This window comes from Epinephelus fuscoguttatus, linkage group LG2 (genome assembly GCF_011397635.1).
Source record: "Epinephelus fuscoguttatus linkage group LG2, E.fuscoguttatus.final_Chr_v1".
Classification (NCBI taxonomy): domain Eukaryota; kingdom Metazoa; phylum Chordata; class Actinopteri; order Perciformes; family Serranidae; genus Epinephelus; species Epinephelus fuscoguttatus.
Window position 1 is genome coordinate 1151000 of NC_064753.1, and position 22794 is coordinate 1173793.

Below are 22794 nucleotides of genomic sequence, written 5' to 3' on the forward strand. Positions count from 1 at the left end.
GTGGATCTTCCTGCCTGCATCTTACACCCTGCTATTATGTGCTGAACTGTCTTCGGAGCATCTTTGCATAGCCTGCACCTAGGGTCCTGTCTGGTGTGGTTGACCCCTGTTGCTATTGATCTTGTACTAAATGCCTGTTCCTGTGCTGCCAATATTAGTGCTTCCATGCTGTCTTTCAGTCCAGCCTTTTCCAGTCACTGGTAAGATTTTCTGATGCGGGCCACTTCTTCAGTCTGTCGATGGTACATGCTGTGCAGGGGCTTATCCTTCCATGATGGTTCATCCTCTTCTGCATTCTTGGGTTTCTGCTGCCCGAAGTATTGACTTAGCAGCTCATCTTCGGGGGCCATCTTCCTGATGTATTCCTGGATCTTGGTTGTTTTGTCCTGGACAGTGGCTCTGATGCTCACCAGTCCTTGACCCCACCTCAGATCCGTAGCCACTCTTTATGATGAGTTGGCTGAGGGGGTTTAGGCCTATGCAGAACAGTAGTGGGGACAGTGCATCTCCTTGGTATATGCTGCACTTGATGGTAACTTGTGCAGTTGTCTTTGAGTTGGCCTCCAGAGTCATTTTCCACACCTCCATTGAGTTCTTGATGAAGGCTCTTAGTGTCCTGTTGTGGTGTACATTTCCAAGCATTGTGGTTATGTAGTGGCACTGAGTCATGGGCTTTCTTGTAGTCAATCCAGGTGGTGTATAGGTTGGTTTGCCTGGTCTTGCAGTCTTGGGGGACTGCTCTATCGACCAGTAGCTGGTGCTTGGCTCCCTTGGAATTACTACTACTTCCTTTCTGGGCCTTGCTCATGGCCATGTGCCTATTCATCTTAGCCGCTATGACGCCTGACAGGAGCTTCACTGTTGTACAGAGGTAGGTTATTGGCGGGTAGATGGATGGAACCGTGCCCTTCTGGGGATCCTTCATGATCAGGACCATCCTTCGGTCATCCACTCTGGATGGGTCTCATCCATCAGCAGCTGACTCATTTGTGCTACCAGGGGTTCATGGAATGCACTTAATTTCTTAAGCCAGTAGGTGTGGATCATGTCAGGGCACGGTGTTGTCCAGCTCTTCATACCTGATACTCTGTCTTGGATGTCTGCTGATGTAACGGTAACTGGCTCTTGTTCTGGGAGATTGCTGCGGTCTGCTCTTAGCCACTAGCCACTTAGCATCGGTGTTGTGTGATGCCTCCTTCTTCCTATGCTCTTCCAGTATTTTTTCAGTTTCAACCCTGGGTGGATCTATTCTTGGGGCTTGGTACCCAATCTCGGAGTGTGGGGATCCCCACTTTGACCTGTCATGCTGGCTCCTCCTTGCCGTAGCATGTTTGTTGAACCTCATCAATCTCTAGTTGTGATAGCTGTTGTCATTTGTGGACGTTGGAACACTGGGCCAGGAGTTATTTTTTTGTCAGTGTTGATGTTGGGTTTCGAAGCATCCATATGTCCCACATTCTCTGCATGTAACCACTCTTGCTGGGGTTACTTGTATAGTAGCATTCCAACAGTCCTCTATCTTCTGCTCTAGTCCATCTATGCTTTGTTCCAGTTCCCAATTTCTCATCAGGGTTCCCTGGTTCCCCAACACCTGAAGCGAACCTTATTGACCGGGCGACGTTCAAGCCAGTATGACTCCTGTTTTTGCGGTTCCACTCATCCTGAGGTAGAGGGTTAATATTTACTTGACTTGGATACTGTGTAACATAGCGTCAAATACATAATATAAAATAACATAAAAAATATGACAATAACACAAATATGCACACTTTACAACTATCAAACACGGTGAAATTACATGTAAATTGCAAGGTTTTGCTCTTAGCCATCATTAAAAGTGCAAATTAGGCATGCTACATCTGTTGTGTCTGTGCCCTGATGTTGTTTGCCATGACATAATTTGAGCATGTTACTAAAAACACAATGTTTACACATTTCTGTTTGTGTTGAGGTTAAATGAGATTGGAGTGAGCCAGCCAGGCCAGCTGTTTCCCGTGTCCAGTCTTCATGCTTAACGTTGGCCTGTTTGAGGCGCTGCATTGAACACACAGACACGATACTGATATGTGTATCTTCTCAACTCAAGCCATTTCCCAATATGTTGAACTATTCCTTTCACAGCTGTGACATTATTAGTTGCCCATAAGAGTATCATAGCATGTAGCTGGTGATGGACCCTACTGTATTTGTCTTCCAGGTCCCATTGAATCCAGGTAACTGGTCTGACCCCAGGTCCTTCCTGGCCACCATCTCTCAGCCTGAGGTAGACAGCCCATCCACTCTGGTTTCTGAGATCTCTGTCTTTGAGCCACGCAACAGCACCATAGCGACCATTGCCATGGTTCTCGATGTTACAAACACCAGCACGAGCAGGTCAGGGATCATCTCCAACCAGACAGCTCTGTTTGAGAAGAACACCCGCTCTCAGCAGGACCAATGCTGGGAGACCTATGTTGGACAGGTTCTCTCTTTTGATTGCTATACAATATACTTCTTCACATGGCATGTTTTGTGCCTTTCTTCAACAGGAAGTTGGTCCACTGAAAATAAAGTCACACAAATTCTAATGAGTGTCTAAAGCCAGACTGGGGTCACTTTTACTGAATGCGTTCCCTTATGATTAAAATGCTGTTTCAGTGGCTTTGAAATATTGAATATAAAAGATTTAGGGTAAAATTGATAAGAATTAGGGGTGATTGACATATCAATCAATCAATCAATCAATTTTATTTATAAAGCCCAATATCACAAATCACAATTTGCCTCACAGGGCTTTACAGCATACAACATCCCTCTGTCCTTAAGACCCTCACAGCGGATAAGGAAAAACTCCCCAAAAAAACCCCTTTAACGGGGAAAAAAAAACGGTAGAAACCTCAGGAAGAGCAACGGAAGAGGGATCCCTCTTCCAGGACGGACAGACGTGCAATAGATGTCGTACAGAACAGATCAACATGATAAATTAACAGTAATCCATATGACACAGAGAGAGAGAGAGAGAGAGAGAGAGAGAGAGAGAGAGAGAGAGATGCAGGTAATGACAGTATCTTACAACAACATTAATGAAAGTAATAATATTATAGTTATAGTTCTGGTTACTGCGGTACAATATGTTGAAAGTATGTATTAATACCTGGCAGTATACATGTGTGACAATAATCATATGTGTATAATAACAGAAGAAGTATGACTAATGACTAATGATGGCAGCAGCAGCAGGAGGCATCTGGCGGGACCACGGCAGCAGCACAACCACACACGTCACGCTGTCCAGGCACCGCTGTGATATGAGTTAATCTGAGAGACAGTGGAGCACAAAGGCTCCGGAGAAGAAGCCGAGTTAGTGACATCCAGAATGGCCGGGTTAGCAAGATGCAGTAATAGTATACGAGAGAGAGAGAGAGAGAGAGAGAGAGAAGGAGAGAAGGGGCCCGGTGTATTACAGAGGGGTCCTCCGGCAGACTAGGCCTAAGTCAGCCTAACTAAGGGCTGGTACAGGGCAAGCCTGAGCCAGCCCTAACTATAAGCTTTATCAAAGAGGAAAGTCTTAAGTCTAGTCTTAAATGTGGAGACGGTGTCTGCCTCCCGGACCGTAACAGGAAGATGATTCCACAGGAGAGGAGCCTGATAGCTAAAGGCTCTGGCTCCTGATCTACTTTTGGAGACTTTAGGGACCACGAGTAACCCTGCGTTCTCAGAGCGCAGTGTTCTGGTGGGATAATATGGCACTATGAGCTCTCTAAGATATGACGGAGCTTGACCATTTAGAGCTTTATAAGTTAACAGTAGGATTTTAAATTCAATTCTGGATTTTACAGGGAGCCAGTGCAGAGAAACTAAAACAGGAGAGATATGATCGCGTTTCTTAGTTCCTGTTAGTACACGTGCTGCTGCATTCTGAATTAGCTGGAGAGTTTTTAAGGACTTACTAGACTTACATACATATCGAATATACTGTAATGTATCACGGCTTGTTCTTTGTGCGATGTACAATATGACTATTGCAAATTTCTAGTATAAATGGCCACGTAATTTTTTAAGTCAACGACATGAAACTCGCTTTGGCATTTCAGTTTTCTCCCGTTGCTCTCTCACTCTCCCACACACACGCACGCATGAGCACACACACACACACACTCAAAGAAATACTCACAATCATGCTACTTCACACACACTCCTCCGTCCATTCTGATAAATATATATATATATATATATATATACATATATATATATATATATGGAGCGTTAAGTGTCCACCGCCTTCCTCCCCCCACTATTCACATAATAAGGACGTGACAGTTTTACAACACAATAGAATGTCCTGCAGGCCAAAGTATCACTCACCTGTTATGAGGTAAACATATTTTGGAGGATTATTTGGCGGGGTCAGCCGTTTCAGAGCAGTGCAGCTCATCAGATCCACAATTTGAATTACTGAAGCTGAATGTGTGGTTATACACATGTAAAATCTGGAACACTTTGGAATCACAGTGTGACTCTATGTGAGAGTATGTGTATCGAACTAAGAAATACATTCTCCCTAAAAGCCATTTGACTCTGAAGTTACTGCTTACATTTGTTCAAATTGTACAACAACATTAGAGAGTGCCAAAATCAGTCATTTGAAACCCCCTCAGTCCCCAGAGGGTTAATGATGCACACCTGGGGGCACTTGCTAGCAGCCTGTTTCAATGTGTGTTCACCGAATGCTAGGTAGGACTCTTGCCTTGCCTCTGTAGGATCCTTCCTTTGAGGGACCTGTCCTACCAAGAAATGACCCTTTACTTTAAGATTCAAGTTAACAGCAAAAGCCTGAGATCAAAATAAAAGCACCAGTGGTTTCACTTTGATTATTATATCAATACTTTATTTAACTTTATTCTAACAGTACTTTATTTAACTTATGACAGTACAGATACTTTATTATGACTGTAGCTATTTTATTTAACTTCACTTTAACTGTAATATTGCAATATTTATTTTTAAGCCATATCACCCAGCCCTAATTTGAATAATTTGAGTGCCACTATAGTACTGTGGATGTCAATCAGAATACAAAAATTAAAAAAAACAATAATAATGATGAATAAAAATAAGAAAACATTTGCAGGGGCTGATGGGAATGTTAAATGAATTGATATATAGCCCTGTATAGACCAGTCTTGGTAAACATTCACTCACCTGACAACAAAAGCACCATTCACCCATTATTCACGCCCTCAGGAATAAATCTGTATGAATGAGATCATCAGATACATGTTCACACACACAGTTTGGGGTTTAGTATTTTTTTGATTCAGTATCTTGCTCAAGGATACTTGGGCTGCTTCACCTTTTGAGCCATAGTTGTAATACAGTTGTCATTATTTATTCATTCATTTTCCGTAACTGCTTATCCTGTTGGGGGTCACAGGGGGGCTGGAGCATATCCCAGCTGACATTAGGCGAGCAGCAGATTACACCCTGGACAGGTTGCCAGACTATCACAGGGATAACACATAGAGACAGATAACCATTCAGTCTCCCACTCACAAATGCAAATTCCACACAGAAGGGCCTCCCTGCCCTCGGTTTGAACCCTCCACCCTCGGTTCGAACTAAGAACCCTCTTGCTGATGCTAACCACCCAACAAATGTCATTAGTGTTAGCTTATAAAATAAAGTATTGGACAAAGTGACTGGCACTATAAGAAATGTGAGGGGAACCACTAAAGTTATTAAAATTTGTCCAGAGGGGGCATTACAGTGTCCGACGAGGACAAACGCGATGCAAATACAGAAACGCACTGCATATAAGAAAACAAATGCAAAGGGAAAATGCTGCAAATACAGAAACATGCTGCAAATACAGAAACGCGCTGCAAATACAGAAACGTGCTGCATATGAGAAAACAAATGCAACGGGAAAACGCTGCATATACAGAAACGTGCTGCATATACTGAAACATGCTGCAAATAAGAAAATGCTTCATATACACTCATACAATGGAAGTGCTCCAGGTCTCTAGGGGCAGTGCTGAGGTTCCACCCGAGAGACAGATGAGTGAGCGAGAAGAAGAAAGTTATGTTTGGAGGAAAGTTGGAGCCAGGACAGGCAACACAGAAAGGTACTATTCTTTTTTATTTTTATTTTTTTCTTGTTTTTCACATGTGGCCCTCATCTTTTACTGTATAATGAAAGTGAAGCTGATTTACACAGCTGACGTTAGCGTGCTACAGACTTTGAGTTCTACATGAGTAGTAATTTTAGCTAACGTTACTGTAATTAATGTCACTTTCCGGGACACCCCAGGGATTTGATTGCAGTTAATGTTAGTTTATTTTCGACCTTGTCTCCACATATGGTTGGATACTTTATTGATCAGTGACAGGCTTTTGAATAAGAGGAAGGTGGAGAGAGGCAAAAGGGAGAGCAGAGAAGGTGTGTAAAAAGAAATGCAACGGGCAGAGGTGCAGAGGGCAAAAAGAAGTTAAGCCGTGAAGAGATGACAACTGTTTAAGCCACAAAAGCTATTTAGATCCCAATGAGCCCACTCTGTCCTGCTCCTTTGCTTCTGGAGCAAAGGAAACAATCTATAGAAACCATGTGCTTGTGAGCATATGAAATATGGAATATGTCAACTTGCGAGATGACATCAGCTGGCATTCAGAGCAGTCTGAGGCTTGTGCTTTCTACTCACAGGGATTACTTCTACGTATTCTACCCCATTATTTGAAATTTTGGCCATGTATAATATGAGCAACCGATATTTTAACATTATATACATACATGTACATATATGTGATGGGGAAAAATGCATGCATGCAATGCAATGCAATGCATAAGTCCCCTTTAAAAAGAGTTAATAAAGGAGTAATGAATAAAGCAAGGTCTGGTCTAGAGTCCTTTCTTAAATTTAGGGAAATAAAAGTGAGGGAGAGAAAGACATTATTTTCAAAGACACGTCTTAAGTCTAAGAAGGAACAGAAAACAGTGAAGGTACAGTACAGGCCAAAAGTTTGGACACACCTTCTCATTCAATGCGTTTTCTTTATTTTCATGACTATTTACATTGTAGATTCTCACTGAAGGCATCAAAACTATGAATGAACACATGTGGAGTTATGTACTTAACAAAAAAAGGTGAAATAACTGAAAACATGTTTTATATTCTAGTTTCTTCAAAATAGCCACCCTTTGCTCTGATTACTGCTTTGCACACTCTTGGCATTCTCTCCATGAGCTTCAAGAGGTAGTCACCTGAAATGGTTTTCCAACAGTCTTGAAGGAGTTCCCAGAGGTGTTTAGCACTTGTTGGCCCCTTTGCCTTCACTCTGCGGTCCAGCTCACCCCAAACCATCTCGATTGGGTTCAGGTCCAGTGACTGTGGAGGCCAGGTCATCTGCCGCAGCACTCCATCACTCTCCTTCTTGGTCAAATAGCCCTTACACACCTGGAGGTGTGTTTGGGGTCATTGTCCTGTTGAAAAATAAATGATCGTCCAACTAAACGCAAACCGGATGGGATGGCATGTCGCTGCAGGATGCTGTGGTAGCCATGCTGGTTCAGTGTGCCTTCAATTTTGAATAAATCCCCAACAGTGTCACCAGCAAAACACCCCCACACCATCACACCTCCTCCTCCATGCTTCACAGTGGGAACCAGGCATGTGGAATCCATCCGTTCACCTTTTCTGCGTCTCACAAAGACACGGCGGTTGGAACCAAAGATCTCAAATTTGGACTCATCAGACCAAAGCACAGATTTCCACTGGTCTAATGTCCATTCCTTGTGTTTCTTGGCCCAAACAAATCTCTTCTGCTTGTTGCCTCTCCTTAGCAGTGGTTTCCTAGCAGCTATTTGACCATGAAGGCCTGATTCGCGCAGTCTCCTCTTAACAGTTGTTCTAGAGATGGGTCTGCTGCTAGAATTCTGTGTGGCATTCATCTGGTCTCTGATCGAGCTGCTGTTAACTTGCGATTTCTGAGGCTGGTGACTCGGATGAACTTATCCTCAGAAGCAGAGGTGACTCTTGGTCTTCCTTTCCTGGGTCGGTCCTCATGTGTGCCAGTTTCGTTGTAGCGCTTGATGGTTTGCGACTCCACTTGGGGACACATTTAAAGTTTTTGCAATTTTCCGGACTGACTGACCTTCATTTCTTAAAGTAATGATGGCCACTCGTTTTTCTTTAGTTAGCTGATTGGTTCTTGCCATAATATGAATTTTAACAGTTGTCCAATAGGGCTGTCGGCTGTGTATTAACCTGACTTCTGCACAACACAACTGATGGTCCCAACCCCATTGATAAAGCAAGAAATTCCACTAATTAACCCTGATAAGGCACACCTGTGAAGTGGAAACCATTTCAGGTGACTACCTCTTGAAGCTCATGGAGAGAATGCCAAGAGTGTGCAAAGCAGTAATCAGAGCAAAGGGTGGCTATTTTGAAGAAACTAGAATATAAAACATGTTTTCAGTTATTTCACCTTTTTTGTTAAGTACATAACTCCACATGTGTTCATTCATAGTTTTGATGCCTTCAGTGAGAATCTACAATGTAAATAGTCATGAAAATAAAGAAAACGCATTGAATGAGAAGGTGTGTCCAAACTTTTGGCCTGTACTGTATGCTCACACACCAGTGACCATGTAGACTCATAAAATCAAATGACAGATTATATAGATGTGTTACATTGTATAGATTTCCATTTTCTTCTCTTTCTTTAGATGGAAATACTTCCTAATCAGATCCTCTTCTGTGGGGCTGTCCGATGCTGACCCTGACAAACAAAGGGAGAAAAAGATAAAGAGACAACATTTTTCAGCAAGAACAGGCTGCAGCACATTATCCAGTCTGCAGAGAAGACCTTCAGCTGCAATCTGCCATCTCTTGTGGACCTGTACACATTCGGCCTCATTCTGCAAACAAATTTAGAACTTCCTCAGACCATGCGTATGCACAAATTATGACAGTCTGGCTGTCTTACAAAATATTGAAACTTGCCTTTTAACTAAATGTAAAGCATATCAAAACCACATTCATTAAAAAAAAACTTTAATAGAAGTCTTGGAAGTTTTTATGGTGGATTTATTTGATTTGATTTTCCTTGTTTTTAGGATTTAATATAAATGTCATGATAATCTGTTTCCTATGTTAGGCTCTTTTGTTTCATTTTCATGAATGTATTGGGTTAGATTATTTATCATTATCATTGCTATTATTTATTATTATCATCATAATCAAAGTTGGGTGAAAGTCCTTGCTGGATGCAATCACTTTCACCTTCATGTTTTTATCCCACTGGTGCATATTTCCTATAATTGCGGTGAGCCTCTGATCTTGGATTATTGCAGCCCATGGAGTTTTCATTATGAGTAGCAAAAGTGTCTTTTCTGTCCTCCTCCTCGGTCTCGGGCAGTGCAGCGTTGTGTCCGCGGTACAGACTGAATGGGAGGAGGTGGCACTCAGTGCTGATAGACAGCAGGCAAATCAGAGACAACATTATTTTATGATTGTTTCACAGCGGTTCAGCTCTAAACACAAATAGATAATATTTAATTTTATAACCCAAAAACTAATGTCAAATTATTTATGATATGATCTGTTATAAGGCAATAATGAATAAGTCTATAATGTAATCATGACCTCTGTATTATACATTAAAAAAATGTTCAGAAAAGTAGGCCTCCGAACTGAAACCTGCGGTGTCCAGGAAAATAACGTTAGCTAACATTACTACTACGGATACACTACTTGTGTAGAACTCAAAGTCTGTAGCATGCTAATGTCAAATAAACACCAGCACGAGCTTCACTTTAATTATACAGTAAAAGATGAGGGCCACATGTGAAAAACAAGAAAGAAAGAAAAAGAAAAAAGAATACGTATCTTTCTGTGTTGCCTGTCTTGGCTCCAACTTTCCTCCAAACATAACTTTCTTCTTCTTGCTCACTCGTCTGTCTCTCGGGTGGAAGCTCAGCACTGCCCCTAGAGGTCTGGAGCACTTTCGTTGTATGAGTGTATATGTAGCATTTTCTTTTTGCATTTGTTTTCTTATTTGCAGCACGTTTCAGTATATGCAGCACCTTTCTGTATATGCAGCGTTTTCCCGTTGCATTTGTTTTCTCATATGCAGCGCGTTTCTCTATTTGCAGTGTGTTTCTGTATTTGCAGCACATTTCTGTATTTGCAGCATTTTCCCTTTGCATTTGTTTTCTTATATGCAGTGCGTTTCTCTATTTGCATCGCGTTTGTCCTTGTCGGCCACCGACAGCAGACAGCAGCTGAGTGCTGAAACACACAGCTGCAGACACTACTAATGTAATGAGCAGGTTTTGAGTAGCCTGCTTTGAGTGGTGAATAATTAAAGAAACTGCATAAGTTTGTATATTTACATGATGTTCTCACGACAATGTGTATGGTGTGTCTCCAGGAGATGTTGAAGCTGTCCATCATTGACATGATCTTCACAGTGGCCAGCATCCTGCTCATTGACTTCATCAGAGGTTTGGTCGTTCGCTACCTAAGTGACTGCTGTTGCTGGGATTTAGAGAGCAAGTTTGTAAGTTGTACACGCGTTGAGTTTTTGTGTTTTAAAACTTTTAAAAAAAAGTATAACTGCTGTAAAACAGTGAATATCCATTTTTAATTTTTTTTGTATAGATTAAGTTAACAAGATATATATTAGTGAGATCTAGAGGCCCACAAAGCATTTTCCCCACAGACCAGTAAAATAACCGTTGACCGGACACCTCCAACTGCCACCAAGGTTAATTTGAAATCTTTTCATTATGAATTTTTGATCCATTGAGGTTGCATATATGTAAAACTTTCCTTGAGCCAAGATAAGCAATAAAAAAATCTGTGATGTGATCAGAATGTATTGGTCGGGTAAGAAGGCGGGGTTTCTATGCACTCTATACATTTTAAAGTGTTAATCTATGGCTGCAAATACTTAGATGTCAGTCAGAATTGGGTCAATAGCAATTCTCCACCTCAGCCAGATTTACTATGCTGCACCGTAGGTTCACGCTGACTCAAACTTATGTACAGGAGTCGAGACCTGACATGAGATTTAATCGTAGCTTCCACTCACGTCCTCATTGACAAATACAGAGCTGTGCTTGGAAATGACTATACACCCAGTTTTCTGTCATAAGTTTGTTTTATTAAATGAGGGCCAGTGTCAGGGCCAGGTTCCTTCCTTGTCTTCTTTTTGTAAAAGAATGGACACACATCCCCTTCACAGATCCTGAGTGCCGGTGAAGGATTAGTATGAAGGTATAGTAGTAAGGTATAGTAAAAAGGTTTGAGCACCTGTAACAGTAGAATTTGTAGTTGTGTACAGTGATTTGTATGTGTGTAAGTATGAGTTGTGTACTTGTACAGTGATTTGTATGTGTGTCAGCATGAGTTGTGTACTTGTAGATTTGTTTTTTCTCTCCACAAATACAACACAACATTACACATTCACAAAGTCTTAATTACAGGTGCACAAATCCTATTTTACAAATCACAGATTAAAAAACTGACACGCTCACATTTTTGCTCCTATTGCTGCAGTGTATTTGGTGCAAAACATATTTGTGCACCTGTATCAAACAATGTGAAGTTGTGGACAAAATTTGAATATGTGCAAACCTGAATGTGAACTTGTGCAAAAAATGTTCAATGTATGTAAAATAATTTCTCAGGAAATTATTTGTGTTCCTTTAAAACACAAATACAAATCTATAATTACAACTACTCGAATCTTCCCCACGAGTCATAGATCCTGTTTCCTTCCCCACGAGTCACAGATTCTGTTTCCTTCCCCACAAGTCATAGATTCTGTTTCCTTCCCCACGAGTCACAGATTCTGTTTCCCTCAACTACAAATCACAAATCGTGCCTCCACTGAGATATTTGGTGAAAAACTATCTGTGCGTTCAGTCTATGGAGAAAAAGGCGGGTGCTGATCTGAGATCGACTGATTCCACAACCAATCAGAGGAGAGGGGCTTTTGTCCCACAGCCAATCAGAGGAGAGGGGCTTTTGTCCCACAGCCAATCAAAGGAGAGTGACTTTTGTCTGCATGGCAGAGTGAGAATGAGAGAAGGCCTGCCAGTGCTGGATTGTTTTCAAACTAACAGCAGCAGAGATAGCGATTTTGGCAACATTCAAGGTAGGTTGTATTTTTAACCACATTAATAAATAAACTGCGACGCGAAGCTGAGAAATTTAGCGTCCTGTCACTTTTCCTCTGTTTTACTAACCCTCCTCCCTGCCGTGTGCATTTGTTTTCAATGAAGTCATTGAGAAATCAATCCGTGGAGCGGTTGATTATCATACACATGTTACGATGTGTGTATTGTTGTAGTCTTATCTGCCATAAACTGTAACAAGAGATTACGGGGCGCGTGTGTGGCACGGTCGTGGTGCCACTGAGAGGAGAGCTGTGACCCCGGGTGAGATCGGCTCATGCAGGGTTAGTTTTCAGACAAGACACGCAGAAGGGAAAGCGTCAGATTCATATGCTGTTTTACAAGATAATCCTTTGTAGATTGAAAACATGGATCTATAAAAATACTAGTTAATATCTATGCTTGAGAGATGGTAACGTAGTAAACTGACAATTACTCCTATTGTCCTCTCTCTGTGTGTTGCTCTGAGGTTTGAGGTGGAGCTGCAGGGTTGGGCAGAGGTATGTCGGGAAGTTTGTGCTGTTGAACGTAACCGTTGTGAAACAATCAGAAAATTAAAGCTGCAAGCAGCGATGAACGGGCCCTTGCACCTTCACGCAACTCGGGGGGGCTGGCAGGACGCCTTCTGACGCGTCAGTTCATTTCTGTCAAAGTTAGATATCGCATGCAGGAGTGACTCTGCATATCCTTGATACAGTGCTGGAATGACATATTTCACATTTTGTATCACTTCCTCTTTCCACTAGAGGGAGCTGGAGAGCGCACTAATTATACATCATGTTTTTGTACATCAAATATACACCACAGCATGTAACTTTGAGATAAATTGAAAAATAAGCGTTTGATGAGACCTACTTCCTGTCGCCACGAGGTGGGTCTATGAGTATCAGGCAATATGGTAATGAAAATGTGTTCAGGGCGGGACAAATATGAATCATGTGAAGTTTGGTGGAGACAGGACTATTTATGCCAAAGCTTACATACACCAAGTTTGGAGCCAAACTGATTAAATCTGTAGGACAAGTTTGTTAATTTACAAGCCCTGGAAATGGGCAAAAATGCACAAAAGAGGCACAAGTAAATTCAAAATGGCAGACTTCCTGTTGGGTTTGGAGCATGGCTCCAAGAGGCTTTTTTGTACGTGATAGACTGTTACAGGTGCCTACCAAGTTTCATACATGCAGGTCAAACCAGCTTTGGGGGCTGCTTAATTGAAATATCTTAGGGGGTGCTGTTGAGCCATCTTGGTGCATCAAAGCACAAAAACCACATCAGACAACAGGACTTGTGATCTGTGATATGTATACCACGTTTGGTGAGTTTTCAAGCACCCCTTGTCCCTTCAAAACAACATCGTGTTTGATGGCGAACAAGGTGGCGCCACAGTGACAGCGTTTGATGAAAACTCAAAAGCTTCATTTCTAAGTATCATCAAGGTCTAAGGACTTAGACCAGCAAGTTTGAGGTGCTTCTGATTAACCTGCTAGAAGAGGGACATCAAAGAATGTGTAAAGTAACTTTCTGTTGCCAGTAGGTGGCGCTATGGCAGTGATTCAATATTCCTCTGTAGATGTGTTCAGGGCTGGACTGTCATCATATGTGTGAAGTTTTGGCAAGATATACCCACGTGGAGTCAAGTTACAGCAACGTTTATCATCATAACGAAACATCAAAGTTCTCCGCCAGGCCGTGGCCACGCCCTTCGACGAAAACTCACAGTTTCCACAATAAAGCATCATCAACGTCTTATGACTTTTTCACCAAGTTTGAGGTGGATCTGGTCAATTCAGTAGGAGATGTACATTAAAGTCTAAAACATGACATTTCCCGTTGCCAGTAGGGGGCGCTATGTTTATTTCTAATTATTGACATGTAGATGTGTTCAGGGCGAGACTGTCATCAATCCTGTGAAATTTGGGCAAGATTGGACCATGTATGCTGGAGTTATAAACTACTTCCTGTTTAGTGGCGAGACCCCTAACTGTGACGCCATCCCACGGTCACACGCATTGACGAAAACTCAAGCTTTTGATAACTTTTCATCTTCAAGGTCTTGGGATGTGACAGAACAAGGTTTGAAGTCGATCGGATGAAATCTCTAGGACTAGTTTGTTCATTTATGACCCCTGGAAATGGCCAAAAATGCACCAAAATTGCACAGTAAATTCAAAATGGCTGACTTCCTGTTGGGTTTAGAGCATGCCTCCAAGAGGCTTTTATGTACGTCTCTGAGCGTTACATAAGTCTGCCGAGTTTCACACATGTAGGTTAAACTGGCTTCAGGGGCTGTTTCCTCAAAGTTTTGTAGGGGGCGCTACTGAGCCATTTTTTGGAACTCGCGCACAAGACCCTTAAAATATCAAATTTTTCACCAGTTCTGAGATGTGTGCAAAGTTTCATGAGTTTTCAGGTATGTTAAGCCTCCCAAAAAGGCAATTCATTTGGAGGAAGGAGAAGAATAATAAAAAATTCTTGCATTTCAATAGGGTCCTCGCACCGCTAGGTGCTCGGGCCCTAATAATAATAATAATAAATGGAGCAGTTTCAATAGGGCCTTCGCCGGCCTTCGGTCGGTGCTTGGGCCCTAATAATAATCATTCGAAAAACAACAGGGACCTCCCAGGTCTCCTGCTCGGGCCCTAATTAAAGCTACAAGCAGCTGTGATCGGGCCCTCGCTTCCCCATGCAACTGCGGGGGCCTGAGGCACACGGGGGCTGTGACGCGAAGCGAGAAGGGAGAACCTGGAAAAGCTGGCAGGAGCGGAAAAAATGCAATGTTTCGTTCATCCACCAGGTGGCGCTACGAGCGTAACCAGATGTGGCCAGGTGCTTTCAGGGGTGGACCCTCATCACACATGTGAAATTTCGAGCAAATCGGACAATGCATGAAGGATTTATACCAAGTTGATGTTCCGTGGGGATGGATGAAAAGTCGCCACTGCCGCCGCCACAGCCTGCAACATGACAGGACACGTGTGTCACTGTGGAGATTCATCAACTTGATCGTCATGTGGCCACAAAATGTAGTTGATCAGGTCAGGAGCTTGAGGTTGGTGTTTCTCAGTGTAAAAGATGGCATTGCCTGTTTCCACAAGGGGGCGCCATGAGCAAAATTGCCTTCGAGCATATGGAGGCATTGAGGGCAGCAGTTTGGATGAATTGTGTGGGAGAGAAAGCTGCTTGAATATGCATGGTGATGGATCAAAAATGGCAGTGGCATAGCAGCCACGCCCTTTGACCTACAGACATGCAGAGCACAACTTTTGATCAGCATGGTCTCTGGATGATCTGTAAAAAAATTTGTCGATTGGATGAAATTCCTAGGAGTAGTTCGTGAAAATACAACACGTGGAAATCATGCCAAAATGACAAGTCAAAATCAAAATGGCCGACTTCCTGTTTGGAGTAGACCATTGCTGCCAGAGACTTTTATGTGTGTCTGGACAATATACACATGTATACCCATTTTCATGTTCAAACTCAAAAAGAAACCCTATGGGGAGGGTTTTTTTGAAAATTTCAAGGGGGCGCTATAGAGGCATTTTGTCCCCCCCCCCCCCCCCATGGGCAATGCCCCTATCAGTTGTAAGAGTTTGCCATTCTTGACCTGTGTATCCATTTTCATGAGGAGATGAGGTCGTTGAAGCCATCAAAAAGCCAAACGTATTTGGTGGCGAGGGATCGATAGTCACCACGCCACCACATTGACACCATTAGACATAGCTTCACAGCGTTCATAAGGTAGCTTCACCAACTTGTTCTGCATGCATTAGAAGTGGAATGAAGTTGATGCGGTCAAGTTTGTGGCATCAGCACATGTTAAAGTAAAAACTGGTCACTTCCTGTTACCACCGGGGGGCACAATGAGTAAGATGGGATATTAACATATCGGGGCGTTCGGGGCGGAGCCATCATCATGTCCAGCATGTTTGAAGCTGCTGAGATCAAGTATGTCGGCGTGAGGTCCGTTCAAAATTCGATGGTAAGAAAACGAAAAGTCGCCAAAATGTGTCACGCCCTAGCGGCCACACTCCTTCACATAGAGAAAAGCTTTTAATAACTTTTGATCAGCATGTTCTCAGGATGATCTGTACCAACTTTGAAGTTGATCGGACGAAATCCCTAGGAGGAGTTCGTTAAAATTTAAGTTGTGGAAATTGCCGTAATGAGAAAATTCAAAACAAAATGGCCGACTTCCTGTTGGGATTTTACCATGACGTTAAGAGACTTTTTTGTGCGTCTGGGTATGATACATGTGCGTACCAAATTTCGTTTGTCTACAACAAACTAACCCCAATGGGGAGGGTTTTTTGAAAATTTGTAGAGGGCGCTATTTCGGCATTTCGCGTCGACCATGTGCAACCGCCCATAAATATCGAATTTCGGATGCGGCCAGACGAATGTGGAAAGTTAGAAGCATTTTGAAATTTGGGAAAGGGCTGAAATTGGGGCATGAAATGTCGCAACAATAATAATAATAATAATAATAATAATAAACAGCATGATTTCAATAGGGTCCTCGGACGACTTCGTCGTCGCTCGGGCCCTAATAAACTGCACGATTTCAATAGGGTCCTCGGAAGACTTCGTCGTTGCTCAGGGCCTAATAACGTGTTGTTGATCTGATTCAGCGGCTTTCTTAATGTCATCGCTCCCTCTCTTTATTCACTCTCTCCTCTCTACCAGCGTCAGTGGATTCGGTGTTTCGGTTTAAGTGGTGACCGTGTTAACTAGTGACTTTCTCACATTACAAGATACGTTACAAGAGGTGAATGAGTCTTCTGAACACAATTTAACTTTAGCATAACTTAGATATTAAACACAGACGTGTATGTATTTAAAATTATTAAACTACTAAAGGCTTATGAGAACACCTATGTGACCATATAACACGGTCACCACTTAAACCGAAACACCAACTCTGTTCCCTGTTCAGTGTCTGGACTTTTTATATAAATAAATAAAGTCGCAACCGGAGTGAAATGACAGTAAGCTGCAACAGAGGCTAATAATAATGATGTAATGTTAGCCTCTGTCTCAGAGGGCGGAACTGAGTCTCCATGTTCATCAGAGACAGAGACCCAGGAGGATTACATAGAATGTGGGCCACCACAGTCTATATGAGTAATGGGAAACATTGAAAATTCATTTATTTTTAGGGGTGCTTAGATCAATTTTAGGGGTGCTGGAGCAAGAGTGACAGGACGCTAAATTTCTCAGCTTCGTGTCAGAGTTTATTTGTTAATGTGGTTAAAAACACAACCTACCTTGAATGAATGAATGAATGAATTGAAAATCTCTGTTTCTGCTGCTGTTTGTTTAAATCCAATCCACCACCGGCGGGAACTCTTCTCCTTCTCACTCCGCAATGTAGACAAAACCCCCCCTCATTTGATTGGCTGTGGGACAAAAGCCCCTCTCCTCTGATTGGCTGTGGAATTAGTCGATTTCAGATCAGCACCCGCCTTTTTCTCCATAGACTGAATGCACAGACAGTTTTTCACCAAATATCTCAGTGGAGGCGCGATTTGTGATTTGTAGTTGAAGGAAACAGAATCTGTGACTCATGGGAAAGATTCGAGCAGTTGTAGTTATTGATTTGTATTTGTGTTTTCAAAGAATACAAATAATTTCCTGAGAAAGTATTTTACATACATTGAACATTTTTTGCACAAGTTCACATTCACATTTACACATACTCAAATTTTGTCCACAACTTCACATTGTTTGATACAGGTGCACAAATATGTTTTGCACCAAATATACTGCAACAATACAAGCAAAAATGTGAGCGTGTCAGTTTTTTAATCTGTGACTTATAAAATAGGATTTGTGCACCTGTAATTAAGACTTTGTGAATGTGTAAGTGTTGTGTTGTATTTGTGGAGAGAAAAAAAATCTACAAGTACACAACTCATACTGACACACATACAAATCACTGTACAAGTACACAACTCATTCTTACAGATCAGAAATACTTTATTGATCCCAGAGGGGAAATTATTATTACACGCATACAAATCACTGTACACAACTACAAATTCTACTGTTACAGGTGCTTTAACCTTTTTCACCAATAATACCTTCATAAATTAGTAGGGGCCGGGGAGGGGTAGCAGGGATGGGCGAGTACAACACATTTGGGTCATCAGTCAGTTGATGGGTCTCCATGGAACCATCCATCAGTTGATGGTGAGGAGATGACCTCCTTTATGTGGTGTTGTCGGCAGTCTCCTCCACACTGATGCAGAGTAATTTTTCAGAGTAGCTCCTCTTTGATACTTTGATCTCCAAGTTGCATATTGTATTGCAATTGTCTTCCAAATACATTGAGATGTCACAAAACCAAATTCTGCTGGTACATTCAACTGAGATTTCAGGTGAGTACAAAGCAGATAATTGTAAAAACAGCTTTCTTGTGTTAAACTCTGCATATATAAGAAAAAAGGTTTTGAGTGGAAGGGGAGTTTCAATGCAATAATATGTGGCACAAATTACTGACACCAAATATGGTTACAGTATAAAAAAAAACCTTATAAACAAAAAACAGCCTGCTGAACCATTATTTGATAGAATGCATCATTTGGAGAACCTATGATTTAAAACTTAAAGAGGAAAAAAAATCCACAACACCACATTAATGCATGCTTTATTTTGGTCTTTTCTCAGCCTGAATATGGAGAATTCAAAATAGCAGAGAATGTTTTGCATCTGATATATAACCAAGGAATGATCTGGTAAGTAAGAAAATTTGTCTAAAATATTTGACAGAAGATTTAATATGAAGGGTATCGATCTTTTTGTTCCTACTGTATCACCTTGGCCTTGGCACTGTGTGTATAATAGAAAGTGTAACTCAGAGTTAATAGTGGGGCCAGTGCTGACCAGTCTCCATGACCCTGTTTAAAGTACTGTGACCCTCTATAATCTCTCCATCACACATCAGTGGCTGGCTCCACTGTATTTCCTCAACTCATTTCAGAAATGTCACCTTGCAGCAATGAACATAATGAATTGAAACCGTGAGCCACTGGATGTAATGTCTTTTATATGGGGCTAGGCTCCAGTGGCTGTATGTATATGTGTTCTGACTTTTCTCTTTATTTTCTCCAGGATGGGAGCGTTTTTCTCTCCCTGTCTTCCTGCCTTCAATGTGTTGAAGCTGATTGGTCTGATGTATCTGAGGAGCTGGGCTGTCCTCACCTGTAATGTTCCCCATCAGCAGGTGTTCCGAGCCTCCAGGTCTGACATGCAAGGACACAAACACATTTGTGGTTGAATGTGTGTTATTAATATATTTTTGTATAGTCTTATTAGTGGTATACACTGCTATATATATGCATTTATTCATTCATTAACTTTTTGTGTCATGCCAATCATTTAGCCCATCTCTCATGGGATTACAAGACACCATTATTTTACAAAATTGGTTGTCTTTAGGGAAAAGTCCAGGTTTTTGTGACCCATCCACTATCTCAACCCACCTCCTTACAATATTGCTTGGGACCGCTTCCTTGTTTACTACCATTAGTGCATTAGTCATGTGATCGCAGCCTTTCAAAATATGTGGGATATGTCTGAGTCTGGGTGCATTGCTTTTCGTAGGACAATGTATGAACCTTTTTTGAGAACAGCCTATAATTATCTAGCTCTGATATTTGTTATTGGATGCTTTATTAAGTTTGCTACATGCATTTAATTGGCTAAAATTTCAACCAAATTTTATCTGATGAATAGTGATATTACATACTAGGCTATCTTTTTATTTTATTTTTTTTTTAGGACACACTTCACACTTTATGCTTTGGTGTATTATTATTGCAATTATGGCTATCTTTAACATGGCTGTGTTCTGCATCCTTAATGGCATTATTTTTTGATGAGTTTATGGTATTAATTCAAAAAGTAAACTCATTCCTTGGGCAGCAGTGTTCTTTGAGGTGATACGTATGTACAATTTTTTTTTTAAATATTTTATATCACAAGTTTATTCTCGAACTCTTTTACTGTAGCTGTAATTCTCTGTTGTACATAATTATAATAGCTTCAAAGATAAAGATCACAATATGCACTTTGATTCTTTAACATAACACTGACAAGTGAGCATCAGATGTTTGAGAGATGCAGGGGAGATACTGTTCAAGAAATATTAAAAACACTGACAAGCTTCTCCGCATCGAGGCTCTGATAATTATTGGAATTAAAAAATATGTGTGAGGAAGTAAAGCCTCGACAGAAACGAGGAACAGAGAGTGAATTTAGGGGGCAGGAGAGAGTCAGTGTGGGAGGGTTCAGGGTCAGGAGAGAGGAGTAGGGCCTTGAGCAGGGGGGGCTGGAGTACAGCCAATAGCTTTGTTGTATATCACTGCAAGGCTGCCCCCTCACAATGTTAGTCTTGGCTGCTGGAGAAATGCATATTCTGGGGGTGAAAACTGAATGAGAAGGGCATGTTCATCAGGATTTATCCAATACTTTGTGATTATGAAAAGATTAATCTGTGATGATAAAATCCTGGCAGATAAAAAGATTTGTTATCACGGGATTTTACATTTGGCAAACAGTAAGAGCTAAGTTGACAGTGGGGACTGAAGAGGTGTTTTTTACTGTGATGAGATTGTTTCTGTGTTGCCTGTAGGAATATTTTGGTCTTGCATGCTTTTCAGTAACCCGTACAGGTATGTATAAGCAGGGGAAGGAAACAAAACCAAAACAAACACCAGCACCAGCAGCACCTGCACTGTTTAAGATAGGGCTATGCAGTACAGAACCAGGATGCTGGACAGGGCCTTGCTGGAGAAACCATCAGTTAAGGCTAAAAGCAATCAAAATTAATAGAAATTTAAGACTCCAACTGCGGAAGTGACAAACAGGGATGTTTGCACTTTGGAAGGTCCAACAAAGGGGATAGTGAACCAGTGGATTAGGTGAAGGTGCTGGAGGCAGACTGCAGATGGCCGGCTCCACATGCAGGAGGCGGAATTGATATTTTCAGTAAGCCTCGCCCCTTTGTGATGGTCCAACGAGCTGTCAGAGTAAGCATGGAGACCACATTATATCAGACTGCCCTCCCTGATGAAATATTGTCATATTTTTGGAAAAACAAAATAGTGATTCAGAGAGAAGCAGAGAGAGGGGTCTACACAATGCGCTTGAAGGATATATCCATGGTGTCGTACTCACTCAGCAGCAAAAGCAGTTTAAATAGACAAAGATAGTTAGAAGCTTAAGCCTGACTAGACTACAGATCACAGTGTAAAAGTAAACCCCCACACCGCTGGTGATCACAACAGAAGACAATGAATATAAAGGGAAACTTCTCCGATATGGAACCAGTTGTGTGGCCACTGCCAGCACCCAGACCTCTGCAGATGGATGGGCAAGGATCTCCTGGGGAAGTCAAACAACATTCATCTGCGCACAATGTGATGACACACAGCCAGTTGAATACCAGCAAAGTTTCCTTGCTACCCTTCATGGGTTCCTGTACAGCAGGGTAGGTATTTTATTGTTATAATTATTAAAAAGCAAAAGCAGCATGTGTATACATTCAGTAGACTATATCTTAAGTAACTAGCTCGCTAACCCTACACTTTTCAGGGTTTGATTTTGGTTTTGGAACAGGGAAGAAACATATGTCTTTTTCCAACCTCTCCAGGTAATGAGCTATCATTAATAAACGTGCCCCAGACACAACATTTAGCTCAAAACCAAACCAGCCTGAGAATGAAGGAAATGTAAAATGACTGCATTAGGGTCAAAGTCAAGCACAGCTTTGCTGTTGTCGGATCCTGGTCTGAGCTGGTCTGATGCTACATTATAATTGGCCAGCCTGCATCTGGGGGCGAGACTTAGAGAAGGGTCAATTCAGGAGAGGACAGGCTCTGAGGGGAGTTTGGATTGGGGGATTTCATTACCATTGATACTGAAGAGGTTATAGACAGCAGCAACGAGCCTGGATTACGCCCAGGATGGACTGGGAGGACAGGGTGAAATTAAAGACAGGGACATCAGCAGGGGTAGCCACTACAGCAGAAGCCACTCTATCCAGGACCAAGAGCCGCCGGCTGCCCGCAGGTTTAAGACACGTTAGCCGGAAACACAGTTCCGTCTACTGCTCAAAGCGCATTGTGCGCCGATCGCCGGTGATCGAATCTGCGCAGGACTGGCTCATCTCGAACGAACCTATTTTCTTGCATGTCTTTCTCGCGACACTACCCGCGGCAACAAGGAGTGGCGTCATTTCCCGGGAAATTCCTCTCTTTCTTCCGCGGTAAATATTTCTCTCAGCTTGCAGTCACGCACTCGCTCTCGCTCCTGTTTTGTATTTTACTCTTTCACAACAACACTTAGACACACACACACACACACACCAGACACTCACCACACACTCGCACACATATATTTATGGAACCGCAGCAACCTGGACGCGCGAAACGGCTTTTCTCCCGGCGCGAAGCTTTCAAGCTAATTACAGCGTCGGATGAAGATTCAGTCCACTCATCTGGTCCGGATTCTGCCGACAGTGGAGATGACGCCGACCTCATCTTCCTAAGACATGTATGTATATATTCATGAAATATTGTTTGTTTTTGAGTAAAGTGAAGAAAATATATATGTAACACAACTGAAAG

At 42.0% G+C, this 22794-nt stretch overlaps 1 protein-coding gene across 2 annotated transcripts in view; it reads left to right on the forward strand.

Annotated features, from left to right (window-relative positions):
* The window catches only part of LOC125905023 (transmembrane channel-like protein 3), a 223276-nt gene that overhangs the window by 141226 nt on the left and 59256 nt on the right, over nucleotides 1-22794 (forward strand). For both annotated transcript variants that reach the window (XM_049602785.1, XM_049602791.1), the window contains exons 13-16: nucleotides 2198-2461; nucleotides 10414-10542; nucleotides 18833-18900; nucleotides 19277-19405. In XM_049602785.1, the coding sequence (XP_049458742.1) occupies nucleotides 2198-2461; nucleotides 10414-10542; nucleotides 18833-18900; nucleotides 19277-19405 (590 nt within the window). The remainder of the gene's footprint in view (nucleotides 1-2197; nucleotides 2462-10413; nucleotides 10543-18832; nucleotides 18901-19276; nucleotides 19406-22794) is intronic.